Genomic DNA, 18,390 nt, shown 5'->3' with positions numbered 1-18,390 from the left:
TCAACATAATTAAGACTTATACAATTTTCACACAACAGTAGGATACAAATTCTACTCTAGTTCCCAGAGACTATAAACTAGGAGACAGACACTGGAACATATCCAGGGACATAAAACAAAGTACAAAAATTTCATGGTCCAAAGGTATTGAAATTATACAGTCTTTTTCTCTTACAGCCCCCATTTCTAATGTCTCAGGGAGGGGTGAGTAATGTCCCCAAGTCAAGATACATAAAGTATAAATATACCAGGGAGTCTGTGAGAACTTTTTCTTTTGTCAAGACGAACAATGGTAAATAGTAACAATAACAACAAAAGACAATACCCTGAATGAAAACATTTCTAACTTTAATTAGATTTTATATGAAGTTTAAATTTATGTGACATCTTACTTCTTAACAAAATTTTTTAAAAAATTTTAATTTAGAGGGAATTCTATGGTGGTACAGTAATTAGGACTCCATGCTCCCTATAGAGGGAGCATGGGCTCAATCCCTGGTCAGGGAGCTAAGATAAGATTCTGCATGCCATACAGTGCAGCCAAAAAAAAAAAAAGAATCTAGATAGAAAAAAAATTAAGAACAAATATAAAGACAAAAACTCTTCAGCTGCATTAAATGAAAACTCTTTGCAAGTGTTTACAAAAATCTAAATTTCATAACGAAAATGAGTCTTCTGTATCAACAGGAACGTTCCATCTAAACCTTACATGCATCCACTCTTTTTTTTTCACTGTCATTTTCTGGAAACCAAAACATGGCACTGTTATTCAATAGAGAAGACAGAAATAAAAAGATGGATTTTCACCATGGCTTTTTAAATTCTGAGAATCAAAGACTCACAACTGAACGGATAAATAGCCACCTGATACAGCCTATTTGAAGGACTTGTGACTATGATTAAAGGGAACTGTCCCCTCATTCAGTTAATTACTCAGCCTGCCAACTTATGGCTGAAGCTCTGAACTAAGAGCGGGAAGCTCGGCTTTCTATAGCCAGTGTCATCATGAATTACTTGGAACTTTTATTACTGTACACAGCATTTATTTCTTGAATTCAAAGAGGATTCAATGCACTTTAGTGTTACAGGAAATTTTAAACCTCAATCTCCTATAAATCAACCACTTTTAATATTAAAATAAAGGAGGAATGTAGCTTGTTAACTGGTTCATTTCCACTGAGATGAAAAATTTTTTTCATTTCCCACAAATCATGGGACTAGAAGGATGAACAGATGTAGCCATAACAGATTTTAATTCTATTTTTAAGGTACTTTAGAGATTTTAATAGGCTTTATTAAGATATACTTTATGATCCATCATATTTACTAATCTTAAATGCACCACGCAGTCACTTTTAACAAATGTATGTTGTCACATAAGCACCATCACAATGACAATTATAGAACACTTGCATCACCCCCAAACATCCTTCATACCACTTCACAGTCACTTTCCTTAACTGCTCGTCCCCAACAACTTCTGTCACTATAGTTTTAGTTTTTCTACATAGATTATGATTTTAAAAAGCAGTAAAGAAGGAACAAAGGAAGAAAGGAAAATTCTTTCCCCTTCCACCCCGTTCCACAATAAGAAAACAAGAAACCGATTATATTAGTTCCAAAGAACCTGTACTGTAGAAACATAATCAGCAAAGGATTATTGACTTAAGTGCCCCACAATGAAAGAGAGTAAATGAATAATTTCCCAGACCGGATTTGATCATTTTCACTAATCTTTTCCCTAACGTCTGTCTCCTTCAGAAACTGCTTAATTGAAGATAAGGTATCAAGAAGGTACAAACTAAGAAATGAAATGAATCTCCAAAAATTTAGACATGTACTAAAAACTTTCCACCAAGATCCCACTTCATTAGAAGTTAGCCGTCAGGGGTCATTTCATGGTCTGGCCAGAAAAACAATAGATGAGACAAGGGGAAGAAGCAGTCCACTCTTCTGGTGTCATTAATTGCACACATTTTCAGTTCCCAGCTCAATACAGTTCAGTTCAGTTCAGTCACTCAGTCGCTTCTTTGCGACCCCATGAATCGCAGCACTCCAGGCCTCCCTTCCATCACCAACTCCCGGAGTTTACTCAAACTCATGTCCATCGAATCGGTGATGCCATCCAGCCATCTCATCCTCTGTTGTCCCCTTCTCCTCCTGCCCCCAATCCCTCCCAGCATCAGGGTCTTTTCCAATGAGTCAACTCTTCGCATGAGGTGGCCAAAGTACTGGAGTTTCAGCTTCAGCATCAGTCCTTCCAATGAATATTCAGGACTGATCTCCTTCAGGATGGACTGGTCGGATCTCCTTGCAGTCCAAGGGACTCTCAAGAGTCTTCTCCAACACCACAGTTCAAAAGCACACATTTTAGCTAAGGGCAAATCTTATACATCTTCTCTGCTACTTTCTTTTCCCATTCATAAGCAAACCAAGGTAAACACAAACGGCTAGCGAAGATTCCTCTTCTTGCATCACTTCTCCCACAAAAAGGATAATATTTGATGGGGGGGCGCAGGCGGTTAATTCCCTGGTGGTCCAGGAGTTAAGAATCTGCTTTGCAATGCAGGAGATGTGGGTTCAATCCCTGGTTGGAGAACTAGCCTCCCACATGTCTCAGAGCAATTAATCAAGCCCACTCCCACAACTAGAGTCCATGCACCCCAGTGAAAGATCTCACAGGACACACAAGGATCCTGCACGTCGCAACTAAGACCCCATGCACCAGATAAATGAATACATGTTGAAACCTTTAAAAATTGTTTTAAACTGTTTCACTGAATGGTAAATGATGAATAATGGGTCATCTCTGGGGTACACAAGGGCACAGAAGCACCCTGGGCAGGTAGACACATCACAGGTATTTTGTTTTAAGTACATATGTAGATGGCATCACTTGATATGTGCATGAATTCTAACTCTGTTCACTTTCCTAAGCCTACTCCAACCTTAAAAACACATCTGTCCCTGCCTTGGTCTTCAGGAAACTAGGGTCTGGTTGATCTGGCAAAGAAAATGGATTTTACAGTTACATTGGTACTTTTTAACTCTCCATCCCACCCTGGAGACGAATGCTGTCCAACAGAATCTTCTGCAGTGATAAAAATGTTCTCCAGTTGCACTGCCCAAATATGGTAGCCACTGGCCACAAGTAGCTACTGGGCATTTGGAATGTAGCTGTGCAACTGAGGAATTGAATCTCACTATTTCATTTTAATTCATTTTCACTTAAACGGTCACATGTAGCAGCTACTGGAAAAAAGCAGTTCTACTGCCTGTCCCAGTCACCCCCGGCTCCAGAGAGAGGGAGAAAAACTGGATTCTGAGCTCAATCCTGAGAACTGGTCTTGGTTCTGTCTCAGAAAACAAGTCCCTCTAGCCAGCCAAGGCCAGTGTTCACAAAAGGGAGTTTTCCTTGTTCTGTATCCAGAACCAGCTCTTCGTGGCCCATCTGCTTGCTGGTTTTGGGATCTTAATAGCAGTTCCTTACTTTAGGTTCCTATAGATTCTATCTGCCCTTTTCTTTCCAAAACTTTCCAGTGGTTTTGTTTTTTTCCTCCCTCTCTTGCTTCTAATTCTACTCATTTCCTGTCCATCATAAAATCAACATCCACTAAACTGTTTACATAGAAATGTCTCTCATAATACCAGGGACAACTGCAAATACATATTAACTGTCCAGGGGATGGACTGTTTGAGCCAAAGTTATTTAAATATACACTTATTAAATATACACTTGTTTAAATATACAAAGATCTATATGGTGTAAATGGATTAAACACAGTATTGATATAATAAACAGATGCATTATAAGAAGAATATTTTAAAAGGAGATTATAGCCAGGCTAAAGATATTTTACTGAATGCTCGAAAACCCTGCCTGACTCAAAAAAAGCACATTCATGTAAGACCCTTCCACGACCCTCCTGTCAAATGCATTCACTGGCACCCTGCTACATGAAACATGCCCAGAAAGAGTCTGAGGTCAAAACTTTGTCTACAAAGGAAATTAGAAGGAAATTGTAGGAGATAAAACACAGCTTTAGGTTCTGGCATTTCTCCAGCTTTGTTCACTTTAGTCTAATATTTTAAGAGGTAGGGAAGGGAGGGGAAGCAGAGAGGCAGCTGTTACGTTAATTATCCCGCTGGTCGTCCACAACATGCCTGCAGTCCATCCTGCCTCCTCCCCTTCCATCTTGTGGATTTCAAAGTAATTTACCTGCCCTCCAAGCACTACCGCAAAGCCGAAGAGATGATCTGAAACAGCAGAAAAAGACCAAAAAGCGATGTTCCCAGAAAGTGCAACAAGAGTAAACTCAAACCTGTCTTACTGTATGAAGCACGTAAGTTTTCATCATAAACAGGACTCGGACATCTTCTGGGCAGCGCAAAACACTCACACATTAGTTCACAGCTAAATGCTGGTTCTGCTGCCTTACTCGGCAGGGCAGGGAGGAAGTCTCCTTGACCCCAAACCCCCGGCCCCATCCCTCTGACCTCTCTTTGCCCAGATGCACATGATCCTGTGTGACGGGCAGCTGTGTCTAAAAGCTCGCACAAGGCTCTAGAGAAGCAGACTGGCATGTGGTAGAGCTGCTGAACTAGCTGCTCAGCGCTGCCCTGGCGCCGTGGCAGCTTCCAGAACCAAGCCAGAAGCAGCTGGACCCATCCAGGAAGAACCAGGCTACTTTCCCCAGGGACTGAAGGCAAGGACAATCTCCCTGCTACTCCTGACGCAGTCCCATGCATGAAGCCCCCAAGATGTGAAGACCACAGGGGGCCCCACCTTGGGCTGGATTGACTCCCTGATTGATGGATACTGGACGGGTCGCTGGCTGAAGGAGGGAGGCTGGGGCCCATCTCCTACCGAGGCTCCAAACGGGAAACTGATCACCCCTGTCCCATATGCCCTAAGCAAAAACCTCCTCACTCTGCTGCTACAGAGTGTAGGCTTTCACATCTAGGGGAGTGTCACGGCACAAACGGGGAAAACAGACACCGCCGTCTCCCTGGAGGTCACAGAGCCAAGAGTGTGCAGCAGAGCCTGGATTAAAATGCAAAACCCTGCCTCCCAGGCCAGCGCTCACACCACTTGGCCACAGCGTCTCCCTGGCGGCAGCTCATTCATCAACCACAATTTCCCCCGTTACTTTCCTAAACAAGAGTAGGGCATCTTAGAGCAGAAGACAAGGCTCTGTCCATTTTAAGAAGAACACGCACAATGCAGCAAGTGTTATGTAATCAACGGGATGCAGACCGCCAATGGCAAGCAATCGGGAGCACATTTTTTCCCACCATTCTCAGTGATGTAATTGTATATGCCCTTGGCTCAGGTTCACAGCAGAGCAGTCTGAATGCTGCCGACTTTGTCCAAAGCAAGACAGTTAAGGAGACGGCATCCTTTGCATGGCACCACAATTGACGTGGATCCCATCCTATGCCAACCAGTTTATAAATATGATGCCCTTGGAGGTGGTTTTAGCCCACACCTAAAAGAGCTATCAATACTCCCCACATCACAGATGCAATGAAGAGTCAGAACCTGGCTGGATTTAACTCACTCATGTTTAAGCCAAAACTCAGTCAACTGAGAAATGTAACTAAGTTCACATTTCTCCCCCCCCCCCATCCAGCTGCCATTTCATAGGCTGAATATTTCAAGCACCAGCATCAGTTGTTAAAATATCACAAATATATGTAAAATATAAAAATGATTTTTACGTAACAAAAACACACCAAAAAAATCAGAACCCATTTGTCATTTCAATGGAGAAGATTACATGTTCATTCAAGACCATCTTCATCTTTTTATTTTTTATAAAAGATAGGAAAATAAAATGAATACAGAATTTTTTCCATAAAAGGAAAACTTTTTCTGTAAAGACCAAGAGAGCAAATATTCTCAACTTTAAGGGGCTACACAGTCCCTAAAACAACTACCCAACTCTGCCACAGTAACATAAAAGTAGTCACAGATAACACTTAAATGAATGGGTATGGCTGTGTTCCACTAAAACTTTATTTACAAAAATAGACAGTGGGCCAGATTGAAGGTGCAGGCTATTGTTTGCCAGCTCTTCCTAGAAAATTATTTCTTTTCTTCCCTTCTGATATTATCTTCAGCTCATGCTCTACTTCAATGGATCATTAAGAAAATGATGACAAGCAAGATAGCAAAATCAAGGAGATTTAAAAGGTGAGGTTCTTAAAAAACCATCATCGCAGTACAGATCATCTTTTCCTGAACTAACCAGTGCACAGAGAAGGTCGACAGCCTCCAACACAAGTTCCTGGTGTCCAATGCGTGTGACACCCAGCTCCTCAAGATCCTGGTGGGAAATCTGTAGCAGCTGCTCTCCGTTAATCTTCTCTCGTTCAAACTTGTGGACGTACTGTTGCAGGCAGTCATCTAGCCCTACCAAGAAAGCAAAAGAGTCCATTATTGTCATTTTGTTCCCTTACTCCAAAAACTGCCCACATTTACATCAACCTCAGAATCACCAATTATGCTCTACTATTTGATTGTCCACACAAACAAGTATGTTCTCATCTTCTTAAACAAGTTTTAAATCTAAATTTTAAATTTAAATCACAGCTTAAATTTTCAGATGGATCCCACACCATTTTGACAGTCACCTTTCCATTCCCTTTCAGCTAGAAGAATAAACATTAACCCCTAGTGGCTTGAAATGCTAGTTATCTGTGCTACACGCACATTTGTCGGTTGGCTAAGCAGTCTTCCTCTGGAACATCAGCCCGCTCCCCGCCCATGTGATCCCAGTGGACATGCCAATGAAGATGCTCTGCCACAGTGATTGGCCACACCATTCTAGCCACCAGCCAGTAATAGGTTCAGGGATGAACATGTGATTCAAGCAGAACCAATCAAAATCTCCCCTGATATTTGTTACGTGGACAAACGAAGACAAAGTCTCCTTCTTCTTTTCCAATTAGAAGTCATAAAGATACAGTCTTAGAGATTCTGGGAGTCATTTTTCTGATTTTTTTTTTTTTTAAATAAATCCATCTGAGACAAAGAAGATGCCCCCGTAATATCCTACGTGTCCCTGGATGTAACCCTGTTTAAAGATACTTCTAACCCCAGAATATTTTTACTTACATCAAAATAAATGTCCATTTTAGCTTAAGCTTATCTGTGTTGAATTTCTGTCTCTTGCAACTGAAAAGTTCTGATGAATATAGAATCCAGGGAAGAAGGTATCAGGAGTGGAGTCAGACAAAGACAGTGTTCAATGGGTTCGCTTATGGAAATTTTTCCAGGTCAAATTCTACTGCCAACAGTGCTGTATTTTAATATTCTTATACAATGATTAAAATAGGTAAGCCTAATAGAACTTGGGATTCTTTATTCCTATATAGAGAACTCTCTGGTCAACATATTTTAATGGTTTTACTGGAAGATTTTACACGAAATCAGTTTATCTATTTAAGCCTAATAATAAAAGCCATCTGAGTGTTTTAAAAAACTAGATTTATATAAATTCAATCCCACACAAATGATAAAAACTCAATTCAAGTAGAACAAAGTATATGGAAGGCATGCTGCTATCCCCTCCCACTTAAACACACACACACACACACACACACACACACACACTTCATTTACCCCTCCCGAAAGCTCTCTATGTGGGCACTCTGAACCAGGAAAGTATACCTAAGTCCGGCACTTACTTTTGGCAATACTAGAGTTCACAAATCTCAAAATCTAGAGTTCATTTAGCAATCAAAATGTGTTAAATGATATCTCTGCCCCACTATTTTGAAAGTTTTCAAAGTGGCAAAAACTTTCACGATTTGCCTCCTGATAGGATGTAGAAAGAGAACACAGTGTCCTAATAACCATTTGGGACTATCAAATACCTGAAGAAGAGACTAAGAAAAAATTAATTTTATGGTAACAAGTTACTATGGTAACTAGTAGTAGGTAGTAACTAGTTACTAGTTACTATGGTAACTAGTCAGAACTAACCCACCTTCCCTGAGGAGACATCTGTCTAGCAGAGGGGTTGTGTCACACGGCAGCGAGGTTGTGGCACCGATATAAGCCCACCTCCACTTTGATGGCCTCGAGCCACGGGTGGCCTCCATCGCATGTGTCACGCAGGCAATGGAGGCCACACCAGCCTGCAGGTATGGAGGGTGGCCATCCAGGGTACCCAGGGCGGTCTGCAAACGGGCAGAGGCTATCTGCAGGACGCAACAGTGATAGTCCAAGAGACAGGAGAGCCTCCTTAAAACTCTGTCCCCATTCCACAGATGACTAAATCAAGGTTCGTGGAAATTCTGTAACTTGCCCACAGTTTCATAGCTGGTACAATGCCAAGAGAACGACTTTGTTGGCCATTTTCTTCAGCCCCGTATAGAAGAAAAGAGCCCAAATTAACATCAAGGTTTGTTGACACAAGCCCCGGTCCTTTTACATTCTACCCAGCAAACACAGACTATAAAAATTCCTCTCCAAGCTTGCTCCTAAATAAGGAGCAAGGTCTAATTACAGTTATTAAAACAGAATCATGGATACCTAGGGGTTGTGAGAAGGTACTTCACATTTCATTGACCCCCAAAAGTGGGAAAGTATGAACAAACGACTAATCACTGTGAATTTTACCCTAAATTACTGAGCCAGTTTTAAGCCAGATTGATTCAATATCTTACACCCTCCCCTCCTTCAGAATGTTCTCTTTCTTTGCCTGCTCTTAAGCTTTTAAAAGGAATTTTTGGTTTAATTTGTCATAAATGTTTAGGACAACTATATTAAACATTTAAGCCCTGTTACAGCTGAGTTGATCTTCCCAAGATATATATGTTGAAGTTCTCATTGGCAGTACCTCTGAACATTACTGAACTTGGAGATAATGTTTTTAAAGAGTTGATGAAGTCAAACGAGGTCATATGGGTGAGCCCAAACCCAGTATGAAGAAGGAAATGGAAACCGACTCCAGTACTCTTGCCTAGAAAATCCCATGAACAGAGGAGCCTGACGGGCCACAGTTCATGAGGTCACAAGGAGTCGGACACAACTGAGCGACTGAGCACACAAACCCAGGATGACTGGTGTCCTCAGGAGAAAAGGAGACAGATGTACCCAGAGAGGAGCATGTGAAGACATAGAGGGGAAGGTCTCTGCAAGCCAGGAAGAGAGGCCTCGGAAGGAATCATCTCTGCGAACACCATGATCTCAGACTTCTGGCCTCCAGAATTTGGAGACATTAAATTCCTGTTGTTTCAGCCACCCAGTCTGTGGTGCTTTGTTATGACAGCTCTAACAAACCAACACAAACCTAATGATACTTTACTTCATGTTCATCCACATGTGATAAACTTTTTCCTAAAATAAACAAGGCCCAATGACCAACAGAATCACTGTGCCAAGCAAGTTCTTTGCTCAAAATACGAGAATAAGACCAGCTCATATTACTTCTCATGTGCAGAATAAACGAGTCCATTACACTTAAAGTGAAGGACCCATGCACCATAGGTGTTCATAAACTTCATCCCTTAATAATAAGTAGAAATAAAGATGAGGCCAGACTTCTCTTTTAACTGTGAAAAGTTCCACTGAAGAAACAGGATTTCAGAAATAGCTTCTGAGCATTAAGGAAATATTTTGGACACAAAGAAGAAGGCTGATATGAGAGATGTAAAGACGTTTCTGGATAGGACAAGAGAGAAGTGAAGAAAACAGCAGAACATTTGCCTGAAAAAGGTCCAGAATCTCCTTGAGGATTTGGAGGACTACAAATGATTTGCCCTCAACTAATCAAAAGATCCCCAAGATATAGTAGAATTATCAAGTAGAAACACCATGTGGTTACCTACCCAAATACAGAATCTAGAGTGACTTAAAGACTCCCCACTGGGGAAGCAATCTAAATGCCTGTCAAAAGACAAATGGCTAAAGATGTGATACACACACACACACACACACACACACACACACACACACACACAGTGGAATATTATTCGGCCATAAAAAAGAACAAAATAATTGTCATTTGCAGCAACATGGATGAACTTAGAGATACTAAGGGAAGTAACTCAGACAAAAGCAAATAAATGATATCACTTATATGTGGAATCAAAAAAAATGATACAATGAACTTTGAAACAGACTCATGAAGAAAATAAGCTTACAGTTATCAAAGGGGAAGGGATAAATTAAGAATTTGGGATTAACAGATACACAGTACTATAAATAAATAACCAAGAAGGACCTACTATATAGCACAGGGAACTATATTCAATATCTTATAATAGCCTACAATGGAGAAGACTCTGGAAAGGAACAGAAACATACATACATATGTATGACTGAATCACTTTCCTGCACACTCAAGACTAACACACCATTGTAAACCAACTATATTTCAATAAAAAATTTTAAAAATAAAAAGACTTTCCCCACAAGGGACACATATATTGAATATGCTATGTTTTAAAGAGTATTGTCTCCAGTTTTATTATTCCAATACATCATGGCCTATTGTTCAGTTATCCTATTGTTTAGAATACAATTAAACACTCACAAACAGCCAAATCAAACTATTATGCAGTCCCACAAAAGAGGGGGAAACCCCCAATTTAAAATAAACCAGTTTTAGAATTTGTAATACACCTTGCACTTTAACTTATTTGTCAAATGTATCTATTTACCAGTTCTTTGCTTCAAAGAACTTACAGAAAGTCTAGCAGGGCTGAGAGAAAGACATAATTACACCAAATTAGATTAAAGACATTCCATTTATACAAATTAAATTAAACACACAATTCAATGTGAAAGGAACCACGAAGGAAAAGGATAGGGTTCCCAGAGAATGGAAGCCGCAGGGAGAGACACCCAGACTCCCTCCCCTATCCTTAAACCTGAAAATAATCCTACACCATCAAAGAAATCCCAAAGGCAAAAAGGAAAAAAACAAACATCTCATGATTTTTAAAAATACTATTCTCTGATTTATATCAGAAAGCCGAGAGGGCAGTGGCTAAGAGCCTGAGTCCAGTCTCCATCCACTTGCTGCTAACTGGGTGCCTGGGGCAAGTGACCCGGTTGGCTCACTTGTAAAAGAGAGGTAAAACACTACCTACCACCCAACTCTATCCTTCTGGAATAACTGTTCTTTGTCACCCCATTTTGTCAAGGTCTGTTGGCCTTAATTTTAAAGCTAGTTGATACAAGTGGTTTAACTACAGCAGTCTGAGTTTAGGCAGTAACACCATGTTTGAAACACAGGATGAACTGAGTTTTAACTCAGTTAAAGGATTGAGGAATACTTTTTGCTTTATCAGACAAGCCCTTGACCCACCGGCCTTTCTTAATGAGTCAAAAGAACAACCAGTGTCTCTGGGAAGGAGAAAGGGAGGTAATTCTGTTGCTGACCAAGGTGTTTGGCCTCCTTAATCAATAGAAATTGATAAGAGATCAGACAAGAAATTCAGGAAAAGCTTTATTGGGACTCCTGTTGCAGCAGGGGGAGCAAAAACAAGTAATAACTCCCCTTGCTCCCTCCCCAAGGCGGGCAAGCTGGTTCCTTATATGGAGGGAGGGTAGGGGCGGGTTCAGGGGTGGTTTGGAGGGGAGGCTTAGGCGGTTTGCCCACCACTTTGGTGCTGCTGTCTGCTGGGGGCAAGTGCAATACCCTGCTTTTGCTCCCAGCTCTTCAGAAGTGGCAGGTGGGAGTTTTTGGTCTTTTTGTATCTTATTGTCCATAACTTGCCCCAGTTGGGCATGCACATGGTTATTTTTGTCCCTTCTAGTTTCTTTGTATTTTATTGCTCCAGGAGATGTTTGTCCAGGTGCAAGCGCTGCAGCAGAGGGTCCCCGGCCCCAGCCTGTCTCAGCCCCAGGGACAGGCTGAGACAAAAGGGCACCGCCAGCCTTTGCACCTGCCAAGGCCCCTGATGGAAGCACAGTTCCTCCCTCTCAACGTGAAAGAAGCCAGTTTCCTCCCAAGCCATCCTCTTTCTCCCCCATCAGAATATCCCGTGTACGCTTTGAGGAGAGAAACTACAGCCATGACTTCCCTTTTTCGACTCAAGATCCTCTGTCTTCCCCTACTGATCTGAAAAAGGACAAAAAGCAGAATGAACTGCACCCTGAAGGTAACAAAAGCACAAGCTAACTATTACAAGGGGTGAACTGATGCTTTTAATCTAATCACGACCAAATCTAAGAGAAATACAGCATCACATCTCATGCTAATAAAGGATTACACATTAAACAGGCATTTGCTTTGTGATTTTTCTAAAAAAAAAATATTTCCTACCCTTTTGGAAATGCCTATTTCTTATATTGGGGCTTCCCAGGTGGTGCTAGTGGTAAAGAATCCACCTGCCAACGCAGGAGATGAGGGCTCCATCCCTGAGTCAGGAAGATCCCCTGGAGGATGGCATGGCAACCCACTCCAGAATTCTAGCCTTGAGGACCCCCACGGACAGAGGAGCCTGATGGGCTACAGTCCACAGGGTCACGAAGAGTTGGATATGACTGAACCAACTCAGCGTATTTCTTATATTGAAGACAAAAGGAGAAGGAGGTGGGAAAGGATGAGATGGTTAGATAGCATCACTGACTCAATGGACATGAATCTGAGCAAAATCTGGGAAACAGTGTAGGACAGAGGGTCTGGCATGCTGCAGTCCATGTGGTCACAAAGAGTCAGACACAACTTAGCCACTGAACAATAAATTTCTTATATTAGGTTTCATAATATGCATGCTAGTCCAGCAGAATGTGTACATTGCTTATCGTTAAGTGTCCATGTATTGTTGATGTGTGCCCTGGGAAAGCACGATCAAAAATCTGAAACCTACGGGGGCCTTCCAGGCGGGCTAGTGGTGCTTCCACTTCAGGGGGTGCAGGTCAGTTCCTGGCTGGGTAACCTAAGACCCTGCATGCTGTGAATTGTGGCAAAAAAGAAAAAAACAAAAAATCTGAACACTACAAAGCTCTACAGTGATGCCTCCCAAATTCTTTTAACTAATCAAAACTTGACACAATTCAAACCGGAACTCCTCAACTTTCTCATCAAGCCTGCCTCTCCCCCACTTTCATCATTTAGGTTAATGACTCCAAGACTTACAGAGTTGTCCAAGCTAGAAAGTGGGAGCCATCCCCCTCCTCCTCCTCCAGATTCTTCATCCCCAGGACTTCCAGTCTTTAGGCCTTTGAATTCTCGCCATCTCAATGTTGAGTGTCCCTCCACTAGAGCCCCTCCATCTTATCTTATTGTCACAGCTGCCTAGGTTTCTACACTCATCTAGAAACTGGTTGCCACGTTCAGTCCCTTCTTCCCCTTAGTTCAGCCTCCACAATGCAACCTGAGCAAAAACCATCCTCTGCTTCAGTTCAGTTCAGTCGCTCATTTGTGTCCGACTCTTTGCGACCCCATGAACCACAGCACGCCAGGCCTCCCTGTCCATCACCAACTCCCGGAGTCCACCCAAACCCATGTCCATTGAGTTGGTGATGCCATCCAACCATCTCACCCTCTGTTGTCCCCTTCTCCTCCTACCCTCAATCTTTCCCAGCATCAGGGCCTTTTCAAATGAGTCAGCTTTTCACATCAGGTGGTCAAAGTATTAGAGTTTCAGCTTCAACATCAGTCCTTCCAATGAACACCCAGGACTGATCTTTAAGTGGACTGATTGGATCTCCCTGCCGTCCAAGGGACTCTCAGGAGTCTTCTCCAACACCACAGCTCAAAAACATCAATTCTTCAGTACTCAGTCTTCTTTATAGTTCAACTCTCACATCCATACATGACCACTGGAAAAACCATAGCCTTGACTAGATGGACCTTTGTTGACAAAGTAATGTCTCTACTTTTTAATATGCTGTCTGCTGCTGCTGCTAAGTCGCTTCAGTCGTGTCTGACTCTGTGCGACCCCATAGACGGCAGCCCACCAGGCTCCCCCATCCCTGGGATTCTCCAGGCAAGAACACTGGAGTGGGTAATATGATGTCTAGGTTGATCATAACTTTCCTTCAACAGATCCAAATCTGTGAGCTTAGAGGGCATTCCAAGACTTTCAGGAACTGTCCTCTTCCAAACACCTTTACAATCCCACTTTTCTGTAACGTTCCTCCTTCTGCTGGTAATGGAGAAAACACCCTGAGTTTCTCTGAAAGGAACAGAGGTGTAACTCAGAGACTGGCAAATACAGCTGATAGGCCAAATCCAGCCCACTGCCCAGTTTGAAAGGTAAAGTTTCATGGGAACACAGCCATGCTCTTTTGTTTACATATTGTCTCTGGCTGCTTTCGAGATACAATAACAGAACTGAGTAGCTGAGACAGAGACCAAATGCCTCCAAGGCCTGAAATATTTACTATCTGGCCCTTGACAGAAAAGGTGCGCCAAGCCTTGGTATAAGCAACAGCAGCAACGAGGAGTTCAGAGGGATGGTAAATCTGCCAAATGGAAAAACAGACGAGATTGGGAAAGAAGTAACTCTGATTCTTTTCTTTTTGTATTTTTAGAAGAATCACTTGATATAATTACACCGAATTAAAAAGCAGGAAAAAAAAAATGTTATCTCCCTTCCTCTCACCCCAAAAAAGTCCTGAACATGTTTTAGGAGACCCTTTACAATTTTTTTTTAATAATTTTATTTATTTATCTGGCTGCACCAGATCTTAGTTGTGGCATGGGGAATCTTCAGTCTTCACTGCAGCACGTGGGATCTAGCTCTTTGACCTAGAGATCAGGAACCCCTGCATTGGGAGCGTGAAGCATTAACCACTGGACCACCAGGGAAGTCCAGAACTCTTGCAATTTCTATCCACTTTATATACAACAAAATTCACCCCTTTTCTGTTTACAAGTCAGTGAATTCTGACAAATACATACAGCCATGTATGTACTAATATTACAGCCATGCAATGATACCTCAATCATGATATGAAAATTTCCGTCACCCCAGACAGTTGCCTTCAGCCCTTTGGCTGGGTCAGTTCTTTTTCCTCGGCCCCTGGTAACCAGTGCTCTGCTTTCTAATGAAGGGAACCTGATTTCTCAGCCTGGCTTTGGTCCCTGCCCTGCCATGCACACAAAATCACTTATTTCCAGTTCTTGGGGCCCTCGTGTGAACTAACAGACTTTCATTAAGACTGATACCCACACACACTTTTTACTCACTTCTTTGATTTACTCAGTCATCCTACCAGGCCTCTGATTAAGTATAATTTAAAGAAAGAGGACCAGAACTAAACATAATGTCTGAAAAGAACTCTCAGGGGTGAGAGGGAGGTGCCAGTAGGAGGGGATGTATGTGTACATATGGCTGATCCACCGTGTTGTATAGCAGAAACTAATATAACATTGTAAACCAACTATCCTCCAATTAAAAATAAACTAAAAAAGTAATAAATTTTTAAAAAGCTCTCTCAGTACTTTTCAGATCTAAAAGTCTACACTTCTCCACTTAGTACTGATACCTGTACTTACAGTTGCAGATTATAAAGAAGGAAATAAATTGCTCAGAAACTGGAATCCCAAACCTCCATAGAGCCAAAGACAATCATCAAAATGAATAAATCTGGTCTTCAGAAAAACTCCATCAGGGTTTCTGCCCTCATTAGAGCTTTGACTATACGAAGTCATGCCCAAGGCTGCCACCGCCTTGAAAGCAGAAACTGCTTGAAATCCAAACACATCCAAAGATGCAGCCAAAGATACAGGGATACTAGAAACTCAACTGCGAACCAACAAGGCCTCTTCACTCTGTTCATGGGATGGAGCAGCTTATTTTGAGGAGGAGGGACACTCTGCTGACTATCTGGGGTGGGGAGGAGGGGGGGCGGGTACCAAGATGAAAAAATAGAAATATTGAAGACAAAATAAAAGTCTGTGCTTTTCTGTTTACAATAGCTAGGGCATGGAAGCAACCTAGATGTCCATCGGCAGACGAATGGATAAGAAAGTTGTGGTACATATACACAATGGAATATTACTCAGCTATTAAAAATAACACATTTGAATCAGTTCTAACGAGGTGGATGAAACTGCAGTCTATTATACAGAGTGAAGTAAGCCAGAAAGAAAAACACCAATACAGTATACTAACGCATATATATGGAATTTAGAAAGATGGTAACAACGACCCTATATGTGAGACAGCAAAAGAGACACAGAAGTAAAGAACAGACTTTTGGACTCTGCTGGGACTCCTTTGGACTTCTCTGTGGGAGACGGCGAGGGTGTGATGATTTGAGACAATAGCACTGAAACATGTATATTACCAAATGTGAAATAGCTCACCAGTCCAAGTTCGATGCATGAAACAGGGCACTCAAAGCCAGTGCACTGGGGCAGCCCAGAGGGATGGGATGGGGAGGGAGGTGGGAGGGGGCTTGGGATGGAAGGACACATGTACACCCATGGCTGATTCATGTAGATGTATGGCAAAAACCACCACAATATTGTCAAGTAATTAGCCTCCAATTAAAATTAATTAATTAATTATTTTTAAAAGTCTGTGCTTTTAAACATTTAGGGGAGGCTGGTGCCTACATCATGGAAGAGCTGCAAAAGAATGTAGCTTTGATGTCTTATGGAGAAGCAATCAAAATAAGTACTGTGCTTCTAAAGCAAACTCAGCTTTCTTGCTAGTAACCAACATCTTCTAAGACTTACATCACTCTGAGGACATCAGAAGGTGGAACCAAAAAGCCAGCCAACTCCTTGGGTTTTACTATATACGTGGAAGATTTATGACTGAAACAAAACTTGGAAATAGCAAATATATCCACACCAGGATAATTTAAGAAAGTGAAAATAGGAGTTCAAGGATTCAAGTTACCCAGAAAACAACAGTCAGATGAGCTGCCCTCATTTGAGGTTTATGAACTAGGAAGGAATGCAACTCAACTGAAGATTTTCACCACCAGGAAACTCTGGCTTCCAAGATGCAAGTCTGGCAACTCTTCCCCTGCCCCCACCCCTACCCAGACTCTGCACAACCTCTGATGCTGTGAAAGGGCAGCCTGCTATGTCCCCAGCATCCTGAGTCTGGCCACAAAGGGGAGAAGTGCCCAGAGTGGGGACAGGGGAAAGGACAGAAGTTACTGTTGTCTGAAACCATCATTTGGGGAAGATATTTATCCTGCTCTAAATCACTGAAAAAGCACTGACATGCGAATCAGAATCAACCAAAGAACTGATGGTCTAAAGGGATGATGAAAATTCAGAATATAATAGCTCTGACAGCTCAGCATCGCATTCCCCTTCCCTTGCCCCCAACCCCCAAAAGTATGATAAACTTGAAAGATTAACACCGAGGGCAGGGGAGAAATTCAACAGTGATGTAGGTGTCTGCGACTGTGTGTGTACGTACATACACATACATATAACCATTGTTATTAAACAAAGACGGCAAGCCAAGTTTCAGATACTAAAAACAAAAATAAAATTGTGAAGATGAACACAAAGCAAGTCACAATACTCTGGGGTAAAAGAAAAGTGAACTTTCCAAGGCTGGTGTTGTAATTCAGTAACCAAACCACTGTATCCAATTCTGGAACCGTGGACCAAGAGGGGAGGGAGGCGGGCAACACGTGAAAGATGAGAAAAGAATTTACTGTCCTTTGCCCAGTAACTCATACTCTCCACCACCCCCAGCACAGTTTATTTTTCCAAAACTATAAATTAGGTTTGGTCTAAAAACCAAACATTGGCTAAAACTATTCTCACTGGCATGCTAACCCTGAACCCAGCGAAGAGTTGACCAGTTTCCTGGACTCACAGCAAGTTCAAGTTCATAGAACTGCAGACGATCCACTCAAGAGTCTGGACCAGGTGGTGGCCACAGTAGCATCCTGGGAGCGTCACTCATTGCTTGAGTATCAGTACCACCCAGGAGCAAGTTCTTCCTTGCTCCTGAACACACAACACAATCACCTCCAGTTTGCCTGCCTGAGTCCATTGAGATTTCCGTGGAAAAACTAGAGTCTATCCAACACTCTGGGCTTCCCAGATGGTGCAGTGGTAAAGAAACTGCCTGCCAATGCAGGAGACACAAGAGACATGGGTTCGATCCCTGTTCAGGAAGATCCCCTGGAGGAGGAAACGGCAACCCACTCCAGTATTCTTGCCTGGAGAGTCCCATGGACAGAGGAGCCTGACAGACTACAGTCCACAGGGTCACAAAGAGCTGGACACAACTGAGCACATATACACACATAGACACACACACACACTCACAACACACACGTGAGCCATGTGAAAGGACAGTACTGAAGCCCGTGTGAGATTGGAAGACCTGAAGGTTTTGTTACCCTCCAGAGATCTTGGCCTCCTTAATCTAGAGAAATTGATCAGAGGCCAGGCAAGAAATTCAGGCAAGGCTTTATCCTGCAGCAGGGGGAGTGAG

The 18,390-nt window shown here is 42.2% G+C and overlaps 1 protein-coding gene across 2 annotated transcripts in view; it reads right to left on the bottom strand.

Annotated features, from left to right (window-relative positions):
• The window catches only part of CNKSR3 (CNKSR family member 3), a 101,550-nt gene that overhangs the window by 33,439 nt on the left and 49,721 nt on the right, over window positions 1-18,390 (bottom strand). For both annotated transcript variants that reach the window (XM_065931081.1, XM_065931083.1), the window contains exon 2: window positions 6,252-6,415. In XM_065931081.1, coding sequence (XP_065787153.1) covers window positions 6,252-6,415 — 164 coding nt within the window. The remainder of the gene's footprint in view (window positions 1-6,251; window positions 6,416-18,390) is intronic.

Source organism: Muntiacus reevesi, chromosome 3 (assembly GCF_963930625.1).
Source record: "Muntiacus reevesi chromosome 3, mMunRee1.1, whole genome shotgun sequence".
In the NCBI taxonomy this organism is placed as follows: Eukaryota; Metazoa; Chordata; class Mammalia; order Artiodactyla; family Cervidae; genus Muntiacus; species Muntiacus reevesi.
The sequence above is the reverse complement of the archived record's forward strand: the minus strand, read 5'-3'. Positions and strand labels throughout refer to the sequence as shown.